Here is a 27958-nt window from a genome sequence, read left to right as displayed (position 1 = left end):
GACGAAGCATTTACTGAGCAATCAGGACAGAAGCGTGATATCGAACTTCTTTCAGATATGCTGCACCATAGGAGCAAACGACACCTGAACCGCAGTAAGAGTCAGCACCTTCAGCACTTTGGGGATAAAAGGCCCGAGGGGAGAGCGACCAACTCACACAGGCAGAAATTTGAAAGAGGATGTCACAGGGCAGTGGGTAGGTGATTGGCGCTGAGTATTACTGGTTATTTTGCTCTCTGAGTTGGGCAGTGGGTTAAACTAAGAGCTGGGAAACTATAACATATTACTTTATTAAATTAATAACAAACTAGATAAACTAATTAGTTAATAAAACTAAAAACATCGAGTGAATAAAAACTCTAATTAAGTAATGGGCTGTTCATACAGAACCTATTTCTTATGTTCTGACCTATCCACCCGACTATACTATCCCCTACCACGACCACATTCCTTTATACTACCCCAATGAATGGCCCTTTGTAGCACGGTGCCCGTCAGTTTGCCCATCCTCCCCCCAGTTTTTGTTCTCATCCATACAGGTAACGAGCATCTCGTACCTGTTGGCCTCTACCATCAATTCTGGCAGTGAATTCCATACACCCATCACCCTCTGGGTAAAAAAGTTTTTCCTCATGTCCCCTCTAATCCTTCCGCCAATCAGCTTAAATCTCTGTCCTCTAGTTCTTGAACTCTCCGCTAGGGGAAACAGGTACTTCCTGTCTACTCTATCTGGGCCCCTCATAATTTTGTATACCTCAATCAAGTCTCCCCTCAGCCTCCTCTGCTCCAAGGAAAACAATCCCAGCCTATCCAATCTCTCCTCGTAGCTGTAATTTTCAAGCCCTGGCAACATTCTTGTAAATCTTCTCTGCACTCTCTCCAGAGCAATTACGTTCTTCCAGAACTGCGCACAATATTCCAGCTGTGGCCTTACCAGCGTTTTATACAGTTCCATCATTACATCCCTGCTTTTGTATTCTATACCTCAGCTAATAACGGAGAGCATTCCGTATGCCTTCTTCACAACCTTATCTACCTGTACTGTCACCTTCAGGGACCTGTGCACATGCACTCCAAGGTCTCTCACTTCCTCTACCCCTCTCAATATATTCCTGTTTACTGCGTATTCCCTTTTACTGTTTGCCCTCCCCAAGTGCATTACCTCACACTTCTCCGGGTTGAACTCCATTTGCCACTTTTCCGCCCACTCCACCAACCCATTGATACCTTCTTGGAGTCTGCAGCTATCCTCTTCACTATCAACCACACGGACAATTTTTGTGTCGTCTGCAAATTTGCCAATCATGCCCCCTACATTCAAGTCCAAATCATTAATATATTTTTTTTTTTATTCGTTCACGGGATGTGGGCGTCACTGGCAAGGCCGGCATTTATTGCCCATCCCTAGCGAGATTTTTTTTACAACTGAGTGGCTTGCTAGGCCATTTCAGAGGGCAATTAAGAATCAACCACATTGCTGTGGGTCTGGAGTCACATATAGGCCAGACCGGGTAAGGATGGCAGGTTTCCTTCCCTAAAGGACATTAATGAACCAGATGGGTTTTTACGACAATCCGGTAGTTTCATGGCCATCATTACTGATACTAGTATTTTAATTCCAGATTTTTATTTAATTAATTGAATTTAAATTCGCCAGCCGCCGTGGCGGGATTTGAACTCGTGACTCTGGATTTTAGTCCAGGCCTCTGGATTACTAGCCCAGTAACATAACCACTACGCTACCGTACCCGGCAGGTGTACCACAAACAGCAAGGGACCCAACACTGAGCCCTGTGGCGCACCACTGGAAACAGATTTCCATTCACAAAGGCATCTATCAACTTTTACCCTTTGTTTCCTGTTACTGAGCCAATTTTGGATCCAATTCGCCACATTTCCCTGTATCCCATGGGCTTTTACCTTTCTGACCAGTCTGCCATGTGGGACCTTGTCAAATGCCTTACTAAAATCCATATAGACAACATCCACTGCACTACCCTCATCAATCCTCCTTGTCACTTCCTCAAAGAATTTAATCAGATTTGTAAGGCATGACCTTCCCTGAACAAATCCATGCCGACTATCCCTGATTAAACCATGCCTTTCCAAGTGGCAGTTTATCCTATCTCTCAGTATTGATTCTAATAGTTTGCCCACCACCGAGGTCAGACTGACCGGCCTATAATTGTTCGGCCTTTCCCTCGTACCCTTTTTAAACAATGGTACTACGTACCAGAAATAGCGGGTAACCAAGGGTTTAATGAGAATGAGGAACTTAATGGCCCCGGTATTAGAGTGCAGGCGGGATGGCAGCGGGGAGGTGAATGGGCGCCAGAGTATCCCGCCCAATAAAAAATGTCCGTTCTGCACGCGATCGCAATTCAATTGGTGCCACTTAACGTGGCTTCCAGGTTTGCCGTCCGAAAGCTGCGCAGCGGGCGGACTGTGCACTCGCATCACAGGCTGTCAGCTGGAGGAACTCTATTTAAAAGGGCATTCCTTCAATGGCTTTTCCTGGAGCACACACAATGGAGCAGCACAGGGGCAAGGCTCCTCCAAGATTTAATGATGCCTCACCCCAGGTGCTACTGGAAGGGGTGAGGAGGAAGAGGGATCTGTTTTACCTGGCAGATGGGAGGAAGTGGCCTGCCTCTGCCACCAAGAAGGCCTGGCTCGAGGTGGCAGGGGAGGTCACCAGCAGCAGCAACATCTCCCGCACCTGGATCCAGTGCAGGAAGCACTTCAATGACCTAATCAGGTCAGCCAAAGTGATGACACTTATTGATTCTCCTACATTCCATCTTCCACATCACCGCCCCCACCCCCCAACTCATTCTGCACTGCCAACATTACATCACATCACTCCCCACACCCACTTAAGGCTCATCCTCAACTTACCTGCACTTCTTCACCTCCCCATTAGTCACCCCACCACTACCATTCAACCCAATCCTCATCCAATGCCATGGCTCTGTCTCATTCTCACTCTCTGATGCATCTTTTTCACGGTCTGCCTCACCCAAACCAATGCATTCATCGGTTGGCCACTTCACCATCACTCACACACATGTCTGTACTTTCTCCCCTTATAGAAGAGAGCTCAGAATGCACGGGAGAGGGCGAGGACCGGAGGGGAGCTGCAACAAATCGTCGTCCTCATGGAGGCAGAGTAGGAGGTGCCGGAGCTCAACTGAACCCTCGAGTGCCTGTCTGTCGGGCCCGCAGAGACTGGCACCCGACAAACGTCTGGTGACACAACTTTAACATTCAGCACACACAATATGATTGATGTTAACATGCCTTGCCATCTTCAACACCTCAGTATGCTCATCGCAACATGACACATCTATGATGATGCTTAATATTGCCTTCTGTTCTCTTACAGGGCCTTCAGCAATCGCTGTGACGGCAGAGGGTAAATCCTCAGAGAACCTGCCGGCCTCTGAGGGTGCACCGTCACATCTTAGTGAGCCATCCACCAGTGCAGATACTCAACCTCGGTGGGTCCTCGTCCTCAATTAGTTGGGTTGCAACCTGGTGAGTTACCACACTCACGGGAGGATGAGCAGACACTGTGGCAGGGGCAGCTGTGGAGTCCGTGTCGGTGGGAACACTCCTGTCCAGGCTCTGCTTGGCTGGATACAGATGCTGAACCCTGGGGGGCATCCTTTAAAAGGAGAATGATCGAGGGACAGCAACACATTTGCAAGGTACTGTAACAGGTGCCACATGCACTCTCCACAATAGCGCAAAGGATGGAGGAGTCCAACTCCTGCATGAGTGGAATGGTGGCACAGGTACGGGAGGGAATCTCTGAGATTGTGTCGCAGGGATGTGAGGGAATCTCTGAGATTGTGTCGCAAGGACGTGAGCAACTCTCTGAGATAGTGTCGCGGGTAAGTGCGGGAATGTCTGCGATGGAGGGAAGGCTAGCCTCCGTTGAGCTTCAAGCACGGCTCACAAATGAGTCCATTCAGTCCCTGACATCGGCCATTCAGACTCACAGTGAATAACATTCTGCCACCTTAAACAGGCAGACAGATACTCTAGCACTGGCCTTACAAGGCATCATACACGTCCTCCATACTGTCATCCAGCAGAGTGGTAGGAGTGATGTGGGCCTGGCCCAGGGGAGGGATGATGGCGAAAGGGGACATGGAAGTGGGGACACCACTCAAAGCGCTCCCACATCTCACCCGTTGCCCCCCTCTCAACCAGTATCTGCAATGCTGCCTCCTCTCCAGGTGACCGAGTCTGCCCCTGCAAGGTGCAGGTAGAGCAGTCTTTGGAGGGGGCCTTATGGGCTCCAAAACCCAGACAGCGTAGGCCCAAATCATCTAATCGGTCAGGGCATGAACAGGAGCAACCTGCACTACCTCTGCTGCAGCCACAGGGGATGCACCACGTAGAAGCAGTTGGAAGAGAAAGGCGAAGGTTTTGTGAGCACGAAGGGGATGCACAAGGGTGTTTGACGGTTGCTCATGTTTTTCATTTATATTTGCTTTTTGTTAAACTCACATTAAATATTATGATTCTCACCACTACTGCCATGTCTTGGCCATTCTTGACTGGCTTTTGTAATAGGGCCCTTTCATGAGGTTCACCATGAACGGCGACACTTGATGCCATTGGGTCACTTTACAGTGGGTGTATGTGTAGTTGCAGGGCTGTTTTGTGCAGGGAGGGGTGGGGGAGGGGGGTTCTAGTGGGGGCGCTGCCCTTTCCAGGTGGTGTGAGGACTGGACTTTTCACACTTTCTGATGTTAGGAGAACTGTTCACATATCAGTGACTCCCTGACCTCAGAAGCAGCCAGGTGAGCCGCTGCTCTGCCCATGGGCTCCTCCTGCTCCTCCTCCTCCTGCTCCTCCTCCTCCTCCTCCTGCTCCTCCTGCTCCTCCTCCTCCTCCTCCTCCTCCTCCTCAATGTGGATGGCAGATGTGGACGGGGCCTCCTCAAGCGGCCCCCTCTCTGTTGTTGCCCTCTGTGCTCTTGTGCAGGTGCCTGTGGTGCAGCACCGTGTTGTGGAGCTCCAAGTGGCGGAGGTGGACGCCGTGCCTGGCGACGCTGGTGATGTTGCTCGTCCTCGGATGTAGCGGTGAATGCAGCCATGGCGCCCCCCACACCCCCCGCATCCTGACGGTGTGAGTTTGAGGGGGTCCGCAAAGTAGTTAAATATGTGTGAACAGAAGAATTTTCAGTGAAAACAAAGATCTCGCAGCAAAGACTTTGTCTGAAAGAACTGAATGCCCTGCTGCAATAAGTGATCTTTTCTCCCCATCTGTCAAAGAAGCATTTGAATTTGCAACTGGCTGCTGGCTGAAACACATCTGTTGCAACATGGAGTGTTTCCCACAGCACGGGAAACATGCTGAGGACGCTTCAAGATCGCACCCCTGCCTCAATGTGGAGAAAATTAAGTAGTTCAACTACTTAAACTATCTAAACAACTGTGTCAAGTATCATCCTGCAGGCTCTAATTGCCGGTGGGACTTACGCATTCGGGAGACGGCGCACACCCAGACGCATCAGTGGGGAACCCAGAAGTCTGTGGGTTGGAGCTGGGTTCCAATCCCGAACGGGATTTCCCCGATTTTCGGAGGCCCCCCAGCCCCCTGCAATTTCCCGGCAAAATTGAGCCCAAAGAGTCTGCAAAGGGACAGGTTAAGTGAGTGGGTAAGAAGGTGGCAGATGGAGTATAATGTGGGGAAATATGAGGTTATTCACTTTGGTGGTAGAATAGAAAAACAGAATATTTTTTAAATGGTGAGAAACGATTAAATGTTGGTGTTCAGAGGGATTTGGGTGTCTTTGTACACGAAGCACAGAAAGTTAACATGCAGATTTTGGAAGGCAAACGGTATGTTGGCCTTTATTGCAAGGGGGGTTGGAGTACAAGAGTAAGGAAGTCTTGCTGCAATTGTACAGGGATTTGGTGAGACCGCACCTGGAATACTGTGTACAGTTCTGGTCTCCTTATCTAAGGGAGGATATACTTGCCTTAGAGGCAGTGCAACGAAGGTTCACTAGATTAATTCCTGGGATGAGAGGGTTGTCCTATGAGGAGAGATCGAGTAGGTTAGAATGGGCCTATACTCTCTGGAGTTTAGAAGAATGAGAGGTGATTTCATTGAAACATGTAAGATTCTGAGGGGGATTGACAGGGTAGATGCTGAGAGATTGTTTCCCCTGGCTAGAGAGTCTAGAACTAGGGGGCATAGTCTCAGGATAAGGGGTCAGCCATTTAAGACTGAGATGAGGAAAAATTTCTTCACTCAAAGGATCGTGAATTTTTTTTATTCGTTCATGGGATGTGGGCGTCGCTGGTGAGGCCGGCATTTATTGCCCATCCCTAATTGCCCCTTGAGAAGGTGGTGGTGAGCCGCCTTCTTGAACCGCTGCAGTCCGTGTGGTGACGGTTCTCCCACAGTGCTGTTAGGAAGGGAGTTCCAGGGTTTTGACCCAGCGACGATGAAGGAACGGCGATACATTTCCAAGTCGGGATGGTGTGTGACTTGGAGGGGAACGTGCAGGTGGTGTTGTTCCCATGTACCTGCTGCTCTTGTCCTTCTAGGTGGTAGAGGTCGCGGGTTTGGGAGGTGCTGTCGAAGATGCCTTGGCGAGTTGCTGCAGTGCATCCTGTGGATGGTACACACTGCGGCCACAGTGCACTGGTGGTGAAGGGAGTGAATGTTTAGGGTGGTGGATGGGGTGCCAATCAAGGGAGCTGCTTTGTCCTGGATGGTGTCGAGCTTCTTGAGTGTTGTTGGAGCTGCACTCATCCAGGCAAGTGGAGAGTATTCCATCACACTCCTGACTTGTGCCCTGTAGATGGTGGAAAGGCTTTGGGGAGTCAGGAGGTGAGTCACTCGCCGCAGAATACCCAGCCTCTGACCTGCTCTTGTAGCCACAGTATTTATATGGCTGGTCCAGTTAAGTTTCTGGTTAATGGTGACCCCCAGGATGTTGATGGCGGGGACTCTCTCTTGTTCGAGATGGTCATATTTGGAATTCTCTATCCCAGATGGCTGTCATTGAGTAGATTCATGGCTGAGATCGATAGATTTTTGGAATCTAAGAGAATCAAGGGATATGGACATTGGGCGGGAAAGTGGAGAAGAGGTTGAAGATCAGCCATGAGCAGGATTGAGGGGTCATATGGCCTACTCCTGCTCCTATTTCTATGTTCAGGAGAGGAGGGGACCTGTACCCCAGTGAGAGTCAGGACCTTCAGGAGAGGAGGGGACCTGTACCCCAGTGAGAGTCAGCACCTTCAGGAGAGGAGGGGACCTGTACCCCAGTGAGAGTCAGCACCTTCAGGAGAGGAGGGGACCCGTACCCCAGTGAGAGTCAGAATCTTCAGGAGAGGAGGGGACCCGTACCCCAGGGAGAGTCAGCACCTTCAGGAGAGGAGGGGACCTGTACCCCAGTGAGGGTCAGTGCCTTCAGGCGAGGCGGAAATGTCACTGACACAAACCAAGGCTGGTCTTGCCCGAGGTGGAGGGACCTACCTGTAAAAATGGCTTTCCAGTGTCTCTGTTGCATCTCGGGCCGGCGCAGAATCTCCAGCAACGGCAGGAAGCGTTTAATCTCCAACACCAGCTGTTCAGTGGTCCGCAGGATTGCATCGTCGGCAGGGAGAGTTCCACGCAGCTGGTCCAGCATTGAGAGCCACTCGCTAATCTCTTCCAGCGCCTGCTTCAGATTGAACTGAGGGTAGAACGCACGGTCTGAGTGCGGACAAAACAATCCCTGGAGCAATCCGATCGCAGGATTCGTGTTAACAAATCGCTGCTTTTACCCACCCCACCCCCTCCCTCTCCCCTCTCCCCCCTCCCTCTCCCCACTCCCCTCCTCCCCCTCCCCACACCACTCCCCCCATCCCCCTCCCCACCCCCGCACCACTCCCCCCACCCCCCCCCACACCACTCCCCCACTCCCCGCACCACTCCCCCCACCCCCTGCCCCACCCCCTCCCCCACCCCTCCATCCCTCACCGCCCCCCCCCCCGCACCACTCCCCCATCCTCTGCCCCTTACTTGGGAGAATGGCGTCTTCTTCCAGTCCTTGATACTCTGCGAGGCCGTGTAAAAAAGATTCCACAACTCACGCCTGGAATTGATGTTCGTTTCCGCCATGGTGAGAAATGACAGATCGAATGATTCACCTAAAGAGAGATCGGCACACGAGGAGGGTGGAGTAAGGCCCAGGCACCAAGCACTCTGATTCTCACTGATTTCTCCAGTCTTGCTGCCCTGGGTGGGTCCACGGGCACTGGCCAGTTGTCAGGACTGCACCCCATGGACAGGCAGTGAGTGCTGGGGATACACAGACAAGTTTAATACTGTCTTCAGCAATACACACACACATGTAGACAGACTGAGACAAACACAGACACACCCATACAGATAGACAGAGACACACACAGACACACACACACACAAATAGAGCAACACACACACACACACACAGACACAATCACACACAGACAGACAGAAACACACACAGACAGTGACCACAAGACCATAAGAGATAGGAGCAGGAGTAGGCCATTCAGCCCCTCAAGCCTGCTCCACCATTTAATGATATCATGGCTGATCTGATTTTTACCTCAACTCCACTTTCCCGCCCTTTCCCCATATCCTTTGACTCCCTTGCTGATCAAAAATTTGTCTAACTCAGCCTTGAATGTATTCAATGACTCAGCGTCCACAGCTTTTTGGGGCAAAGAATTCCAAAGATTCACGAACCTCTGGGAGAAGAAATTCCTCCTCATTTCCGTATTAAACGGGCGACCCCTTATTCTGAGACTACGCCCCCTAATTTTAGATTCCCCCATGAGGGGTAACATCCTCTTGGCATCGACCCTATCGCGTCCCCTCAGAATCTTGTATGTTTCAATAAGATCTCCTCTCATTCTTCTAAACTCCAATGAGTATAGACCCAATCTTTCAATCTTTCCTCATAAGACAACCCTTCCATACCCAGAATCAACCTAGTGAACCTTCTCTGAACTGCCTCCAATGCAAGTATGTCCTTCCTTAAATAAGGGCACCAGAACTGTACGCAGTACTCCAGGTGTGGTCTCACCAGCACCCTGTACAGTTGTAGCATGACTTCCCTGCTTTTATACTCCATCCCCCTAGAAATAAAGGCCAATATTCCGTTTGTCTTCCGGATTACCTGCTGCACCTGCATGTTGACTTTTTGTGTTTCATGTACGAGGACACCCAGATCCCTCTGTACCACAGCATTTTGTAGTATTTCTCCATTCAAATAATATTTTGCTTTTTTATTTATCCTCCCAAAGTGGATGACTTCGTATTTTCCCACATTATATTCCATCTGCCACATTTTTGCCCATTCCCTTAACCTGTCAATATCCCTTTGCAGACACTTTGAGTCCTCATCGCAACTTGCTTTTCCACCTATCTTTGTATCATCAGCAAATTTGGCCACAAGACACCCTGTTCCTTCATCCAAGTCATTGATATATATTGTAAATAGTTGAGGCCCCAGCACTGATCCATGCGGCATCCCACCGGTTACAGATTGCCATTTTGAAAATGACCTTTTTATCCCGACTCTTTATTTTCTGTTAGTTAGCCAATCCTCTATCCATGCCAGTATATTACCCCCAACACCATGAGCTCTTATCTTGTGCAGTAATCTTTTATGTGGCACCTTATCGAATGAATGCCTTTTGGAAATCCAAATATACTGCATCCATTGGTTCCCCTTTATCCACCCTGCCCGTTACTTCCTTAAAGAACTCTAATAAATTTGTCAGACATGATTTCCCCTTCATAAAACAATGTTGACTCTCCTTGATTGTATTATGAGTCTCCAAATGTCCTGCTACTACTTCCTTAATAATGGATTCTAGCATTTTCCCAACAACAGATGTTAGGCTAATTGGCCTATTGTTACCTGCTTTCTGTCTCACTCCCTTCCTGAATAGGGGTGTTACGTTTGCGGTTTTCCAATCCGCTGGGACCTTTCCAGAATCTAGTGAATTCTGGAAGATTACAACCAATGCATCCACTATCTCTGTAGCGACTTCCTTTAAGTCCCTCGGATGCAAGCCATCAGGTCCAGGGGACTTGTCAGCCTTTGGACCCATTAGTTTACCTGGTACTTTTTCTCCAGTGATAGTGATTGTTTTTAGTTCCTCCCTCCCCTTTGCCCCTTGATTTTCTACTATTATTGGTATGTTATTATCTGTTCAATACCTCTGCCATTTCCTTGTTTTCCATTATTATTTCCCCAGTCTCATCCTCTAAGGGACCAATGTTTACTTTAGCTACCCTCTTCCTTTTTATATACTTGTAGAAGCTTTTACTGTCAGTTTTTATATTTCTTGCTAATTTACTCTCATAATTTATTTTCTCCCTCTTTATTATTCTTTTAGTCATCCTTTGCTGGTTTTTAGTTTCCTCAATCTTCGGGCTTACCAGTAATCTTTGCCATGTTGTATGCTTTTTCTTTTAACCTGATACCATCCTTTACTTCCTTAGTTAGCCATGGTCGGTTCACCCTTTTTGTGGAGTCTTTCCTCCTCACAGGGATATATTTTTGTTGCGAGTCATAAAATATCGTTTTAAATGTTTGCCACTGCTTATCCACCATCATGCCATCTAATCTGTTCACCCAGTCCACTTTAGCCAATTCCGCCCTCATTCCTTTATAATTGCCCTTATTTAAGTTTAATACAGTAGTTTCAGACCCACGATCCTTGCTCTCAAACTGGATGTGAAATTCATCATGTTATGATCACTGCTTCCCAAGGGATCCTTTACTTTGAGATCATTAATTAATCCTGTTTCTTTACCCATTACCAGATCCAAAATGGCCTGTTCCCTGGTTGGTTCCCCGACATATTGGTCTAAGAAACAGTCCCTAATATACTCTATGAACTCCTCCTCGGGGCTGTTTTTGCCAATTTGATTTGTCCAATCTATGTGGAAGTTAAAATCGCCCATGATTATTGCATTACCTTTTTTACAAGCCCCTCTTATTTCCTGATTTATATTTTGTCCTACAATGTAGCTACTGTAAGGGGGCCTATATACTACTCCCACCAGTGATTTCTTTCCCTTGCTATTTCTTACCTCCACCCAAATTGATTTGACATCTTGATCTGACACACACTGACAGACAGACAGACAGACAGACAGACACACACACACACACACACACACACACACACACAGAGACACAAACACACACAGACATAAGCACACAGAGACACAAACAGACAGAGACAGACACACATACACAGGCAGACACACACATAAACAGACAGACACACACATACGGACAGAAACACACACAGACACAGAGACACAGACACATACACACAGAAACACAGACAGAGAAACACATGCACAGACACACACACACAGACACAGAGACACACAGACAGACAGACACACGCACACATACACACACACGGACAGAGACACACAAAAACGCACTCGCTCACAGACAGACAGAGACACACACTGACAGGCAGAGACACACAAAGACACACAGACAGACAGACACAGAGACCCACACATACAGACGGAGGCGCGCACACACACACACACAGACAGAGAGACATACAGACAGACAGAGACACAGACAGACAGGCAGAGACACAGACAGACAGAGACACAAAAAGACACAGACAGAGAGACACACAGACAGAGACACAGACAGACAGGCAGAGACACAGACAGACAGAGACACACATGCAGACCCAGAGACACACACACACACATACACACAGAGAGACACACACAGACAGAGACAAAAACAGGCACCAGGGGTCACTGGATGGTGATCAGGAGGTGGATTTTAGTACCCCCATTATGACTATTAAGAACATAAGAAATAGGAGCAGGAGTAGGCCATTCGGCCCCTCGATCCTGCTCCAACATTCAATCAGATCATGGCTGATCTTTAACCTCAACTCCACTTTCCCACCCAATCCCCATATCCCTTGATTCCCCTAAAGTCCAAAAATCTATCTATCTCAGCCTTGAATATACTCAATGACTCAGCATCCACAGCCCTCTGGGGTAGAGAATTCCAAAGATTCACAACCCTCTGAGTGAAGAAATTCTCTCAGTCTTAAATGTCCGACCCCTTATCCTGAGACTACGCCCCCCAGTTCTAGACTCTCCAGCCAGGTATTATTGTCGCCCTTTAACTGCAGCTCCAGGTGAGATACTAAACAAACACTGAGCATCGGGAGGATGTTTGACTGTGGAGAAACCTTCTCCGGTCCTCACTCGATATCCACGCACAGATTCCTGGGGTCACTGGACAATGACCGGGGGCAGGAACTCGATCAGATTCTCTCCTCCCAAACCCAGCGGCACTGAGGCTCAATGTAGCCGACTCAGCACAGGCCGTGACAGAGCCTGGGCCTTTCCTGCTCTGTGTGTGGGGCTCAGTCCCACTCCGGGCGGGATCAGCACAGGCCGGGGACTGAGCCTGGGCCTTTCCTGCTTTGTGTGTGGGGCTCAGTCCCACTCCGGGCGGGATCAGCACAGGCCGGGGACAGAGCCTGGGCCTTTCCTGCTCTGTGTGTGGGGTTCAGTCCCACTGGTCAGTGAAAGACTGGCGGGACATGTACCCCCTGAGGCTCCGTTTGCACGAGCACGTGCGATCACAGACGTGGACACCCGCTACCTCTGATGATGTTCCTGGATGTGCTGAGCTCCTTCAGCGAGTCTGCCAGTGACCAGAACTTTACTCTCAGTTCCTGCAGCTGCTGCAGGATTGTGTTTCCGTTCTGCTGAGGGTCCAGGAAGGGGCCAGAGGTGACGGTGGAATTTATCGTCCGCACTTGTGCAGCGAGGAGCCCGAAGCTGTGCTCCAAGCCGTCGATCGCCATCGCCCGCTGAATGCTGGTGAACTCCGAGGCCTCCTTACACTGCTGGAGAAAGGTATTCCACAGGTCTATCATCTGGGGAGAGAGCAGAGTGTTAGCACCGAGTACCCGTGTGACTGCACCAATTCTGCCTGTACGTTAAGTTTAAACACCTCACACTCAGTGGCCTAGAAATTCCCACCTGTTTTAGGAACATAGGAACAGGAGGAGGCCATTCAGCCCCTCAAGACTATCCCGCCATTCAATTAGATCATGGCTGATCTGTACCTCAAATCCATTTACTCGCCTTTGCTCCATATCCCTCGATCCCCTCACCCAACAAAAATCTGTTGGCCTCAGTTTTGAAAGCTCCAATTGACCCCCAGCCTCAACAGCTTTTTGGGGGAGAGAGTTCCAGATTCCCACTCCCCTTTGTGTGAAGAAGTGCTTCCTGACATCACCCCTGAACGGCCTGGCTCTAATTTTAAGGCTATGCCCCCTTGTTCCTTTAATCATCTTCAACACGTCGTTAGATCACCCTTTAATCTTCGATACTCAGGGGAACACAGGCCCAGTCTGTGCAACAGTCGGACGATTCTCCAGTCCAATGGCCAATGTGCAGGTCGTGGCCACGACCCCACGACCTCTCGACCCTCCATCGCTCAGCCCCCCCGACAGTCCCAGTCTTCTTACCTGTTCCTCTTCTGTGTCCTGGTACGTGGAATGGTGCTGGAACTGCAGTCGGACAACCAGGATGAGAGAGAGCATGTAATCCAGGCGCTGCTGGAGGTCTGGCATCAGGCGATTGTACTGCTCCAGCTGAGAACAAGGGGAGATCCATCAGAAAGATTCAGGCACTGGAGAGCAGGCCTTCCCGGGTGGATGCAGGTCACCCCCGATTGCTTGGAAACAGGTACGCTGACATAAGAGCGTAAGAAATAGGAGCAGGAGTAGGCCATTCGGCCCCTCGAGCCTGTTCCACCATTCAATAAGATCATGGCTGATCTTCAACCTCAACTCCACTTTCCCGCCCAATCCCCATATCCCTTGATTCCCCCGAGTCCAAAAATCTATCAATCTCAGCCTTGAATATATTCAGTGACTCAGCATCCACAGCCCTCTGGGGTAGAGAATTCCAAAGATTCACAGCCCTCTGAGTGAAGAAATTCCTCCTCATCTCAGTCTTGAATGGCCGACCCCGTATCCTGAGACTGTGCCCCCTAGTTCTAGTCTCTCCATCCAGGGGAAACAATCTCTCAGCATCTACCCTGTCAAGCCCTCTCAGAATCTTATATGTTTCCATGAGATCACCTCTCATTCTTCTAAACTCCAGAGAGTATCGGCCCATTTTACTCAATCTCTCCTCATAGGACAACCCTCTCATCCCAGGAATCAATCTAGTGAACCTTCGTTGCACCGCCTCAAAGGCAAGTATATCCTTCCTTAGATAAGGAGACCAAAACTGTACACAGTACTCCAGGTGTGGTCTCACCAAAGCCCTGTACAATTGTAGTAAGACTTCTTTACTCTTGTACTCCAACCCCCCTTGCAATAGAGGCCAACATTCCATTTGTCTTCCTAATTGCTTGCTGTACCCGCATGCCAACTTTCTGAGTTTCTTGTACGAGGACACCATTTTCTCTCTGAACACAGAGAGACTGTACACACCAGGATCCTGTGCACTGACCAGGAGTGATCCTGTGCACTGACCGGGAGTGAGGTGCAGACTGTACACACCAGGATCCTGTGCACTGACCAGGAGTGATCCTGTGCACTGACCGGGAGTGAGGTGCAGACTGTACACACCAGGATCCTGTGCACTGACCGGGAGTGATCCTGTGCACTGACCGGGAGTGATCCTGTGCACTGACCGGGAGTGAGGTGCAGACTGTACACACCAGGATCCTGTGCACTGACCGGGAGTGATCCTGTGCGCTGACCGGGAGTGATCCTGTGCGCTGACCGGGAGTGATCCTGTGCGCTGACCGGGAGTGAGGTGCAGACTGTACACACCAGGATCCTGTGCACTGACCGGGAGTGATCCTGTGCACTGACCGGGAGTGATCCTGTGCATGGCCGGGAGCGATCCTGTGCGCTGACCGGGAGTGAGGTGCAGACTGTACACACCAGGATCCTGTGCACTGACCGGGAGTGATCCTGTGCGCTGACCGGGAGCGATCCTGTGCGCTGACCGGGAGTGAGGTGCAGACTGTACACACCAGGATCCTGTGCGCTGACCGGGAGTGATCCTGTGCACTGACCGGGAGTGATCCTGTGCACTGACCGGGAGTGAGGTGCAGACTGTACACACCAAGATCCTGTGCGCTGACCGGGAGTGATCCTGTGCGCTGACCGGGAGTGATCCTGTGCGCTGACCGGGAGTGATCCTGTGCGCTGACCGGGAGTGATCCTGTGCGCTGACCGGGAGTGATCCTGTGCGCTGACCGGGAGTGATCCTGTGCGCTGACCGGGAGTGATCCTGTGCGCTGACCGGGAGTGATCCTGTGCGCTGACCGGGAGTGATCCTGTGCGCTGACCGGGAGTGAGGTGCAGACTGTACACACCAGGATCCCATACTGCAGGTGTGGCTTTGGGCCGGTGTAGGGGGAGTGACCCCTGGTGGTGGGGCTAGAAAATTGCATTGTAGGTAAAATTTAAAGGGATAAGAATAAAAGAAATAGGAGCAGGAGTCGGCCATTCGGCCCCTCGAACCTGCTCCGCCATTCAATCAGATCATGGCTGATCTTCGACCTCAACTCCACTTTCCCGCCCAATCCCCGTATCCCTTGATTCCCCCGAGTCCAAAAATCTATCGATCTCAGCCTTGAATATATTCAGTGACTCAGCATCCACAGCCCTCTGGGGGAGAGAATTCCAAAGATTCACAACCCTCTGAGTGAAGAAATTCTTCCTCATCTCAGTCTTAAATGGCCGACCCCTTATCCTGAGACTGTGCCCCCTAGTTCCAGACTCTCTAGCCAGGGAAAACAATCTCTCAGCATCTACCCTGTCAAGCTCCTCATAATCTTATATGTTTCAATAAGATCATCTCTCATTCTTCTAAACTCCAGAGAGTACAGGACAACCCTCTCATCCGAGGAATTAATCTAGTGAACCTTCGTTGCACTGCCTCTAAAGGCAAGTATATCCTTCCCTGAATAAGCAGACCGAACACAGTACTCCAGGTGAGGTCTCACCAAATCCCTGTACAATTGTAGTAAGACTTCCTTACTCTTGTACTCCAACCCCCTTGCAATAAAGGCCAACATACCATTTTCTTTCCTAATTGCTTGCTGTACCTGCATGTTAATTTTTTGTGTTTCTTATATGCAAACACCCAATGGGTCTGGTAGCAAAGTGATTATGTTACTGGACTAGTAATCCAGAGATGTGGACCAATAATCCAGCGTCATGAGTTCAAATCCTGCCACAGCAGCTGGAGAATTTAAATTCAATGAATTAAATAAAATCTGGAATTTAAAAAAAACTAGTATCAGTAATGATGGCCATAAAACTACCAGATTGTTGTAAAAATCCATCTGGTTCACTAATGTCCTTTAGGGAAGGAAACCTGCTGTCCTTACCCGGTCTGGCTGAGATGTGACTCCAGACCCACAGCAATGTGGTTGATTCTTAATCACCCTCTGAAATGGCCAAGCAAGCCACTCAGTTATACAATCTCGCTACAAAAAGTCATAATAAGAATAAAACCAGATGGACCACTCGGCACCAGACATGACAAAGGCAAACCAAGCCTAGTTGACCCTTCAAAGTCCTCCTTACTAACATCTGGGGACTTGTGCCAAAATTGGGAGAGCTGTCCCACAGACTAGTCAAGCAACAGCCTGACATAGCCATACTCACAGAATCATACCTTTCAGCCAATGTTCCAGACTCTTCCATCACCATCCCTGGGTATGTCCTGTCCCACCAGCAGGACAGACCCACCAGAGGTGGCGGTACAGTGATATACAGTCAGGAGGGAGTGGCCCTGGGAGTCCTCAACATTGACTCCGGACCCCATGAAATCTCATGGCATCAGGTCAAACATGGGCAAGGAAACCTCCTGCTGATTACCACCTACCGCCCTCCCTCAGCTGATGAATCAGTCCTCCTCCATGTTGAACACCACTTGGAGGAAGCACTGAGGGTAGCAAGGGCACAGAATGTACTCTGGGTGGGGGACTTCAATGTCCATCACCAAGAGTGGCTCGGTAGCACCACTACTGACCGAGCTGGCCGAGTCCTGAAGGACATAGCTGCCAGACTGGGCCTGCGGCTGGTGGTGAGCGAACCAACACGAGGGAAAAACTTACTTGACCTCGTCCTCACCAATCTGCCTGTCGCAAATGCATCTGTCCATGACAGTATTGGTAGGAGTGACCACCGCACAGTCCTTGTGGAGACGAAGTCCCGTCTTCGCACTGAGGACACCATCCAACGTGTTGTGTGGCACTACCACCGTGCTAAATGGGATAGATTCAGAACAGATCTAGCAGCTCAAAACTGGGCATCCATGAGGTGCTGTGGGCCATCAGCAGCAGCAGAATTGTATTCCAGCACAATCTGTAACCTCATGGCCCGGCATATTCCTCACTCTACCATTACCATCAAGCCAGGAGATCAACCCTGGTTCAATGAGGAGTGCAGGAGCAGCACCAGGCATACCTAAACTATTAAATGTTGGTGTTCATGGGATGTGGGCATTGCTGGCGAGGCCAGCATTTATTTCCCATCCCTAATTGCCCTTGAGAAGGTGGTGGTGAGCCGCCTTCTTGAACTGCTGCAGTCCATGTGGTGAAGGTTCTCCCACAGTGCTGTTAGGTTGGAAGTTCCAGGATTTTGACCCAGCGACGATGAAGGAACGGCAATATATTTCCAAGTCGGGATGGTGTGTGACTTGGAGGGGAACGTGCAGGTGGTGTTGTTCCCATGTGCCTGCTGCCCTTGTCCTTCTAGGTGGTAGAGGTCACGGGTTTGGGAGGTGCTGTCGAAGAAGCCTTGGCGAGTTGCTGCAGTGCATCCTGTGGATGGTACACACTGCAGCCACTGTGCGCCGGTGGTGAAGGGAGTGAATAATTAAGGTGGTGGATGTGGTGCCAATCAAGTGGGCTGCTTTGTCCTGGATGGTGTCGAGCTTCTTCAGTGTTGTTGGAGCTACATTCATCTAGACAAGTGGAGAGTATTCCATCACATTTCTGACTTGTGCCTTGTAGATGGTGGAAAGGCTTTGGGGAGTCAGGAGGTGAGTCACTCGCCGCAGAATACCCAGCCTCTGACCTGCTCTTGTAGCCACAGTATCTATATGGCTGGTCCAGTTAAGTTTCTGGTCAATGGTGATCCCCAGGATGTTGATGGTGGGGGATTCGGCGATGGTAATGCCGTTGAATGTCATGGGGAGGTGGTTAGACTCTCTCTTGTTGGAGATGGTCATTGCCTGGCACTTGTCTGACGCGAATGTTACTTGCCAGTTATCAGCCCAAGCCTGGATGTTGTCCAAGTCTTGCTGCATGCGGGCTCGGACTGCTTCATTATTTGAGGGGTTGCAAATGGAACTGAACACTGTGCAGTCATCAGCAAACATCCCCATTTCTGACCTATGATGGAGGGAAGGTCATTGATGAAGCAGCTGAAGATGGTTGGGCCTAAGACACTGCCCTGAGGAACTCCTGCAGCAATGTCCTGGGGCTGAGATGATTGGCCTCCAACAACCACTATCATCTTCCTTTGTGCTAGGTATGACTCCAGCCACTGGAGAGTTTTCCCCGATTCCCATTGACTTCAATTTTACTGGGGCTCCTTGGTGCCACACTCGGTCAAATGCTGCCTTGATGTCAAGGGCAGTCACTCTCACCTCACCTCTGGAATTCAGCTCTTTTGTCCATGTTTGGACCAAGGCTGTAACGAGGTCTGGAGCCGAGTGGTCCTGGCGGAACCCAAACTGAGCATCGGTGAGCAGGTTATTGGTGAGTAAGAGCCGCTTGATAGCACTGTCGACGACACCTTCCATCACTTTGCTGATGATTGAGAGCAGACTGATGGGGCGGTAATTGGTCGGATTGGATTTGTCCTGCTTTTTGTGGATAGGACATACCTGGGTAATTTTCCACATTGTCGGGTAGATGCCAGTGTTGTAGCTGTACTGGAACAGTTTGGCTAGAGGCGCAGCTAGTTCTGGAGCACAAGTCTTCAGCACTACAGCCTGGATGTTGACGGGGCCCATAGCCTTTGTTGTATCCAGTGCACTCAGCCGTTTCTTGATATCACGTGAAGTGAATCCAATTGGCTGAAGACTGGCTTCTGTGATGGTGGGGATATCGGGAGGAGGCCGAGATGGATCATCCACTCGGCACTTCTGGCTGAAGATGGTTGCAAACGCTTCAGCCTTGTCTTTTGCACTCACGTGCTGGACTCTGCCATCATTGAGGATGGGGATGTTTACAGAGCCTCCTCCTCCCGTTCGTTGTTGAATTGTCCACCACCATTCACGACTGGATGTGGCAGGACTGCAGAGCTTTGATCTGATCCGTTGATTGTGGAATCGCTTAGCTCTGTCAATAGCACTTTGCTTCCGCTGTTTAGCATGCATGTAGTCCTGAGTTGTAGCTTCACCAGGTTGGCACCTCATTTTTAGGTACGCCTGGTGCTGCTCCTGGCCTGCTCTTCTACACTCCTCATTGAACCAGGGTTGATCCCCTGGATTGTTGGTAATGGTAGAGTGAGGAATATGCCGGGCCATGAGGTTACAGATTGTGCTGGAATACAATTCTGCTGCTGCTGATGGCCCACAGCGCCTCATGGATGCCCAGTTTTGAGCTGCTAGATCTGTTCTGAATCTATCCCTTCCAGCACGGTGATAGTGCCACACAACACGTTAGATGGTGTCCTCAGTGCGAAGACAGGACTTCGTCTCCACGAGGACTGTGTGGTGGTCACTCCTACCAATACTGTCATGGACAGATGCCTCTGCGACAGGTAGATTGGTGAGGACGAGGTCAAGTAGGTTTTTCCCTCGTGTTGGTTCGCTCACCACCTGCCGCCGGCCCAGTCTGGCAGCTATGTTCTTCAGGACTCGGCCAGCTCGGTAGGTAGTGGTGCTACCGAGCTACTCTTGGTGATGGACATGGAAGTCCCCCACCCAGAGTACATTCTGTGCCCTTATTGGTGTACAAGGACACCTAAATATCTCTTTGCTCCTCCACAGTTCGTACTCTCTCACCATTAAGAAAATATTTCCATTTGTCTTCCTGAGATCCAAAGAGGATGACCTCACACTTTCCCACATTTTCCACAGTTTTGCCCAGCTGAATCTCTCAATGTCCCTTTGCAACTTTCTGCTCCCATCTACACTATTTACTGTCTCGTGTCATCAGCAAACTTGGATATGAGGCTCTCTGTTGCTTCATCCAAGTCATTTATAAATACAGTGAAAAGCTGACGCCCCAGTACAGATCCCTTGGGAACATCACGAGTCACATCCTGCCAATCAGAGAATGTTCCTTTCATAATAACAGCAACTAAGAATGAGACGGGTCAGGTCTGCAGTTTTCTGCCCTCCCCCTGGGCATGGTGACTCTCAGAGTACAGGCACCAAGCAAATACCTCGGCCCACAACCTATTCCTCATCTGTGAGTCTCAACAGCGAGTGTCAGCTGGGAATTTGACCATGTGGGGCAGGCATCGGAACTTATAAAATTGTACAGTATGAAAGGAGGCTATTTGGCCCATTGTGCCTGTGCTGGCTCTTTGAAAAAGCTATCCTATTACTCCCACTCCCCTGCTCTTTCCCCATAGGCCTGTAAATTTTTTCTTTCCAAGTATTTATCCAATTCCCTTTTGAAAGTTATTATTGAATCTGCTTCCACCGCCCTTTCAGGCAGTGAATTCCAGATCAGAACAACTCACTGTGTAAAAATAATTCTCCTCATCTCCCCTCTGGCTCTTTTGCCGATGATTTTGAATCTGTGTCCTCTGGTTACCGACCCTCCCCCTGTAATCAGAGGCAGGAAATGTTGGGTGATTTTCCTTTCCGGGGACAATGAGGCCAATGGTAGAAACTTAACTGAGACCCAGGGTGGGATCAGGTAATTGAGCAGAAACCACTGAAGGGACAGAGCCGGCACATCGAGTCAGTGCCGGCTCTATGGAAGGCAGCTGGTCCCACTGCCCCGCCCTATCCCCGTAGCCCTGCAAATTTTTTCCTTTCAAGTACTTATCCAGTTCCCTTTTGAAGGCCATGATTGAATCCGCCTCCACCACCCCCTCGGGCAGTGCATTCCAGATCCTAACCACTCGCTGTGTAAAAAAGTTTTTCCTCATGTCACCTTTGGTTCTTTTGCCAATCACCTTAAATCCATGTCCTCTGGTTCTTGACCCTTCCACCAATGGGAACAGTTTCTCTCTATCTACTCTGTCTAGACCCTTCATGATTTTGAACACCTCGATCAAATCTCCTCTCAACCTTCTCTGTTCCAAGGAGAACAACCCCAGCTTCTCCAGTCTATCCACGTAACTAAAGTCCCTCATCCCTGGAACCATTCTAACAAATCTCTTCTGCACCCTCTCTAAGGCCTTCACATCTTTCCTAAAGTGCGGTGCCCAGAATTGGACACAATACTCCAGCTGTGGTCGAACCAGTGTTTTATAAAGGTTCATCATGACTTCCTTGCTTTTGTACTCTGTGCCTCTATTTATAAAGCCCAGGATCCCATATGCTTTTTTAACCACTTTCTCAACCTGCCCTGCCACCTTCAACAATTTGTGTACATATACCCCCAGTTCTCTCTGTTCCTGTACCCCTTTTAGAATTGTGCCCTCCAGTTTATATTGCCTCTCCTCGTTCTTCCTACCAAAATGTATCACTTCGCATTTTTCTGTGTTAAATTTCATCTGCCATGTGTCCGCCCATTCCACCAGCCTGTCTATATCCTCTTGAAGTCTATCACTATCCTCCTCACTGTTCACTACACTTCCAAGTTTTGTGTCATCTGCAAATTTGAAAATTGTGCCCTGTACACCCAAGTCCAAGTCATTAAAAAATATCAAGAAAAGCAGTGGTCCCAGCACTGACCCCTGGGGAACACCACTGTACACCTCCCTCCAGTCCGAAAAACAACCGTTCATCACTACTCTCTGTTTCCTGTCCCTCAGCCAATTCTGTATCCATGTTGCGACTGCCCCTTTATTCCAAGGGCCGCAATCTTGACGATAAGCCTACCATGCGGCACTTTATCAAACTCCATTTGAAAGTCCATATACACCACATCAACTGCATTGCCCTCATCGACCCTCTCTGTTACCTCATCAAAAAACTCTATCAAGTTAGTTAAACACGATTTGCCTTTAACAAATCCGTGCTGGCTTTCCCTAATCAATCCACACTTGTCCAAGTGACTGTTAATTCTGACCCAGATTATTGTTTCTAAAAGTTTCCCCAGCACCGAGGTTAAACTGACTGGCCTGTAGTTGCTGGGTTTATCCTTACACCCTTTTTTGAACAAGGGTGTAACATTTGCAATTCTCCAGTCCTCTGGCACCATCCCCGTATCTAAGGATGTTTGGAAGATTATGGCCAGAACCTCCGCAATTTCCACCCTTACTTCCCTCAGCAACCTAGGATGCATCCCATCCGGACCGGGTGACTTATCTACTTTAAGTACAGCCAGCCTTTCTAGTACCTCCTCTTTATCAATTTTTAGCCCTTCCAGTATCTCAACTATATCTTCCTTTACTGAGACTCTGGCAGCATCTTCTTCCTTGGTAAAGACAGATGCAAAGTACTCATTTAGTCCCTCAGCCATGCCCACTGCCTCCATGAGTGGATCTCCTTTTTGGTCCCATATTGGCCCCACCCCTCCTCTTACTACCCGTTTACTGTTTACAGCCTGTAGAAGACTTTTGGATTCCCTTTTATGTTGTCGCCAGTCTATTCTCATACTCTCTCTTTGCCCCTCTTATTTCCTTTTTCACTTCCCCTCTGAACTTTCTATATTCAGTCTGGTTCTCACTTGTGTTATCAACCTGACTTCTGTCATATGCCCCCTAACCACATGAGGGAGAAAGGAATAGAAGGATATGCTGATAGGGTGAGATGAAGTAGGGAGGAAGAAGGCGATTGTGGAGCATAAAGACCGGCATAGACCAGTTGGGCCGAATGGCCTGTTTCTGTGCTGTAAATTCTATGTAATTCTATTAACGTCCTGGTGTCTGGGGCAGTGCTCGGGGGTAATCAGTGGTGAAAGGTCTAATACTCTGGACCCTTCAGGGGCACCGGGTGCAGCACGTTTACCAACCCACTGATGGGAGCACGCATTACAGAGAGCGTCGTTACCCTGCTCGAGTATGAGGCGAAGGCAGCGAGTCCTGTCGATTGTTCCTGCAGGACCCCGATGGCCTCGGTCAGTTCAGTGTCCAGCTGCCACATTTGTTGCTCACATTCTGACTTCAGCAGGGTCAGTATATCTCGGTTCACGGACAACAGCCCGGTAACTGGAAGAGAAAAGAAGCAGCCGTGACCATTGGCCATATTCGTGGGGGAGTTGGGGGGGCACTGAGGCGGGCCCTAGTGACACACTGTTGTATACTCGTGTCAGGTGTGTGAGTGAGGGGGTCCCTCGTGACACACTGTTGTATACTCGTGTCAGGTGTGTGAGTGAGGGGGTCCCTAGTGACACACTGTTGTATACTCGTGTCAGGTGTGTGAGTGAGGGGTCCCTATTGAGACACACCGTTGTATACTCATGTCAGGTGTTGAGGGGGGGGTCCCTAGTGACACACTGTTGTATACTCGTGTCAGGTGTGTGTGAGGGGGTCCCTAATGACACACTGTTGTACACTCGTGTCACTGGTGCGAGTGAGGGAGGTCTTGAGTGACACACTGTTGTATACTCATGTCAAGTGTATGAGTGAGGGGTCCCTAGTGACACACTGTTGTATACTCGTGTCAGGTGTGCGAGTGAGGGGTCCCTATTGAGACACACTGTTGTATACTCGTGTCAGGTGTGTGAGTGAGGGGGTCCCTAGTGACACACTGTGTATACTCGTGTCAGGTGTGTGAGTGAGGGGGTCCCTAGTGACACACTGTTGTATACTCGTGTCAGGTGTGTGAGTGAGGGATCCCTAGTGACACACTGTTGTATGCTCGTGTCAGGTGTGTGAGTGAGGGGGTCGCTAGTGACACACTGTTGTATACTCGTGTCAGGTGTATGTGAGGGGGTCCCTAGTGACACACTGTTGTATACTCGTGTCCAGTGTGTGAGTGAGGGGTCCCTAGTGACACGCTGTTGTATACTCATGTCAGGTGTGTGAGTGGGGGGTCCCTAGTGACACACTGTTGTATACTCGTGTCAGGTGTGTGTGAGGGGGTCCCTACTGACACACTGTTGTACTCTCGTGTCACTGGTGCGAGTGAGGGAGGTCTTGAGTGACACACTGTTGTATACTCGTGTCAAGTGTGTGAGTGAGGGGTCCCTAGTGACACACTGTTGTATACTCGTGTCAGGTGTGTGAGTGAGGGGGTCCCTATTGAGGCACACTGTTGTACACTCGTGTCAGGTGTGTGAGTGAGGGGTCCCTATTGAGACACACTGTTGTATACTCATGTCAGGAGTGTGAGTGGGGGGTCCCTAGTGACACACTGTTGTATACTTGTGTCAGGTGTGCGAGTGAGGGTTCCCTATTGAGACACACTGTTGTATACTCGTGTCAGGTGTGTGAGTGAGGGGGTCCCTAGTGACACACTGTGTATACTCGTGTCAGGTGTGTGAGTGAGGGGGTCCCTAGTGACACACTGTTGTATACTCGTGTCAGGTGTGTGAGTGAGGGATCCCTAGTGACACACTGTTGTATGCTTGTGTCAGGTGTGTGAGTGAGGGGGTCGCTAGTGACACACTGTTGTATACTCGTGTCAGGTGTGTGTGAGGGGGTCCCTAGTGACACACTGTTGTATACTCGTGTCAGGTGTGTGAATGAGGGGGTCCCGAGTGACACACTGTTGTATACTCGTGTCCAGTGTGTGAGTGAGGGGTCCCTAGTGACACACTGTTGTATACTCGTGTCAGGTGTGTGAATGAGGGGGTCCCGAGTGACACACTGTTGTATACTCGTGTCCAGTGTGTGAGTGAGGGGTCCCTAGTGACACACTGTTGTACACTCGTGTCAGGTGTGTGAGTGAGGGGTCCCTATTGAGACACACTGTTGTATACTCATGTCAGGTGTGTGAGTGGGGGGTCCCTAGTGACACATTGTTGTATACTCGTGTCAGGTGTGCGAGTGAGGGTTCCCTATTGAGACACACTGTTGTATACTCGTGTCAGGTGTGTGAGTGAGGGGGTCCCTAGTGACACACTGTGTATACTCGTGTCAGGTGTGTGAGTGAGGGGGTCCCTAGTGACACACTGTTGTATACTCGTGTCAGGTGTGTGAGTGAGGGATCCCTAGTGACACACTGTTGTATGCTCGTGTCAGGTGTGTGAGTGAGGGGGTCGCTAGTGACACACTGTTGTATACTCGTGTCAGGTGTGTGTGAGGGGGTCCCTAGTGACACACTGTTGTATACTCGTGTCAGGTGTGTGAATGAGGGGGTCCCGAGTGACACACTGTTGTATACTCGTGTCCAGTGTGTGAGTGAGGGGTCCCTAGTGACACACTGTTGTATACTCGTGTCAGGTGTGTGAGTGAGGGGTCCCTATTGAGACACACTGTTGTATACTCATGTCAGGTGTGTGAGTGGGGGGTCCCTAGTGACACACTGTTGTATACTCGTGTCAGGTGTGTGTGAGGGGGTCCCTAATGACACACTGTTGTACACTCGTGTCACTGGTGCGAGTGAGGGAGGTCTTGAGTGACACACTGTTGTATACTCGTGTCAAGTGTGTGAGTGAGGGGTCCCTAGTGACACACTGTTGTATACTCGTGTCAGGTGTGTGAGTGAGGGGTCCCTAGTGACACACTGTTGTATACTCGTGTCAGGTGCGTGAGTGAGGGGGTCCCTAGTGACACACTGTTGTATACACGTGTCAGGTGTGTGAGTGAGGGGGTCCCTATTGAGGCACACTGTTGTACACTCGTGTCAGGTGTGTGAGTGAGGGTCCCTATTGAGACACACTGTTGTATACTCGTGTCAGGTGCGTGAGTGAGGGGGTCCCTAGTGACACACTGTTGTATACTCGTGTCAGGTGTGTGAGAGAGGGGGTCCCTATTGAGGCACACTGTTGTATACTCGTGTCAGGTGTGTGAGAGAGGGGGTCCCTATTGAGGCACACTGTTGTACACTTGTGTCAGGTGTGTGAGTGAGGGGACCCTATTGAGACACACTGTTGTATACTCGTGTCAGGTGTGTGAGTGAGGGGTCCCTAGTGACACACTGTTGTATACTCGTGTCAGGTGTGTGAGTGAGGGGGTCCCTAGTGACACACTGTTGTATACTTGTGTCAGGTGTGTGAGTGAGGGGTCCCTAGTGACACACTGTTGTATACTCGTGTCAGGTGTGTGAGTGAGGGGTCCCTAGTGACACACTGTTGTATACTCGTGTCAGGTGTGTGAGTGAGGGGGTCCCTAGTGACACACTGTTGTATACTCGTGTCAGGTGTGTGAGTGAGGGGTCCCTAGTGACACACTGTTGTATACTCGTGTCAGGTGTGTGAGTGAGGGGGGTCTCGAGTAATGCAGCGGTGCCGGGTGATCCTGTACTGCCCCGAGTGACGGTGAGTTTCACGGCCGTGCTTACCGATCTTCTCCTGGATGAAGGAGCAGTCCAGCGCCAGGAGCCTGCTCTTGGTGACAAAGAGATCACCGATTCGCTGTCCCCGGATGATCCACTTCTTCAGCTGTGTGATGCGGTCCTGGTACTGTCGCGCGGACCAGCCATGCATCGTGTCCAGCTCGGCCCCGTCCCACGAGCCCAGCGTCCGATGGGCCACAGTCAGCCCGATGTGACGAACACGGAAGATAAGCAACTCCTTCAATGCAGCCTGTGAAGACGGGCGGGAATCAGAGTCTGTCAGATTCACCGACAGGACAAGGGCGAAGCCCAACCCTTCTCCACAAGCAGCTCGAGCTTCCAGTCCACATCTCACTGCGATCACTGATCACACCACCTGCATTTACACAGGACTGAGCACAGGCGCAGGCTCACACCCGACAAACACTGCCCGAGGGTGAGGCCAAGGGGGACAGGGGGGCAGGGGGACAGGGGGGCGGGGGGGCGGGGGGCGGGGGGGGAGTCGGTGGGGGGAGGGGGAGTCGGTGGGGGGAGGGGGAGTTGGTAAAGCTCGAGATCAGCTGTGTGGGGGGGAATGCCCGGGTCAGGGAGGCCCTGAGGTTTTCCTGTGGGGATGGAGGGAGCTCCTGCTGTCCAGCTGCCACCGGTTTTCATGGTCGGGTCTGAGATGGAGCGTCCCAGGGTCGCAGGGTCCCGGGGTCCCAGAGTCCCGGGGTCGCCCCAGAGTCCCGGGGTCCCAGAGTCCCGGGGTCGCCCCAGAGTCCCGGGGTCGCCCCAGAGTCCCGGGGTCGCCCCAGAGTCCCGGGGTCCCAGAGTCCCGGGGTCCCAGAGTCCCGGGGTCGCCCCAGAGTCCCGGGGTCGCCCCAGAGTCCCGGGGTCCCAGAGTCCCGGGGTCCCAGAGTCCCGGGGTCGCCCCAGAGTCCCGGGGTCGCCCCAGAGTCCCGGGGTCGCCCCAGAGTCCCGGGGTCCCAGAGTCCCGGGGTCCCAGAGTCCTGGAGTCGTTCCAGAGTCCCGGAGTCGTTCCAGAGTCCCGGAGTCGTTCCAGAGTCCCGGAGTCTGGGAGTCCTGGAGTCTAAATGGCTGCATGGGGATGCAACTTCACCATGTAAATTTATCCCCTCCCCTGGGGCGGGCAGCCTTCCTGTGCCTGGTTTCAGGCACGGTGAGATGGGTGGGTGGGGGTGGGGAGTGTGGGGCAAATCCCCCACTATTGTAACCTCCAGAATGCACCGTTTGAGCTGGGTGTGGGGTGGGGTGGGGGTGGGGTGGGGGGGGGGTGGGTTGTGGGTTGTGGGGGGTGGGGTGGGGTGGGGGTGGGGGTGGGAGTGGGGTTAAAATACCCCCTTTAATCTCTTCAACTTTGAAAGCAGGCGTCTGT

The 27958-nt window shown here is 50.7% G+C and overlaps 1 protein-coding gene across 1 annotated transcript; it reads right to left on the bottom strand.

The window, feature by feature from the left end:
• Positions 1-10: 10 nt before the first annotated feature.
• LOC137322619 (dynein heavy chain domain-containing protein 1-like) lies at positions 11-27666 on the bottom strand. The gene is made up of 8 exons (XM_067985525.1): positions 27211-27666; positions 26587-26830; positions 23191-23348; positions 13554-13679; positions 12680-12956; positions 8038-8165; positions 7510-7708; positions 11-84 (listed from the first exon to the last, which is right to left on the bottom strand). Exons 1-8 carry the CDS (start codon positions 27664-27666, stop codon positions 11-13), a joined length of 1662 nt encoding a protein of 553 aa, XP_067841626.1.
• Between the last annotated feature and the right edge of the window lie 292 nt (positions 27667-27958).

Source organism: Heptranchias perlo, chromosome 6 (assembly GCF_035084215.1).
Source record: "Heptranchias perlo isolate sHepPer1 chromosome 6, sHepPer1.hap1, whole genome shotgun sequence".
Taxonomy (NCBI): Eukaryota; Metazoa; Chordata; class Chondrichthyes; order Hexanchiformes; family Hexanchidae; genus Heptranchias; species Heptranchias perlo.
Note: the sequence above shows the minus strand (reverse complement) of the source record. Positions and strands in the feature narration are given on the sequence as shown.

Coding starts and splice junctions, on each gene's coding strand:
- LOC137322619 (XM_067985525.1), bottom strand. CDS start 27,666: ATGCAGCCATTTAGACTCCAGGACTCCCAGACTCCGGGACTCTGGAAC. Junction 7,709..8,037: donor AGAAGACGCCATTCTCCCAA/GTAAGGGGCAGA, acceptor TTCTACCCTCAG/TTCAATCTGAAGCAGGCGCT. Junction 85..7,509: donor CTGGAAAGCCATTTTTACAG/GTAGGTCCCTCC, acceptor ACTGCGGTTCAG/GTGTCGTTTGCTCCTATGGT.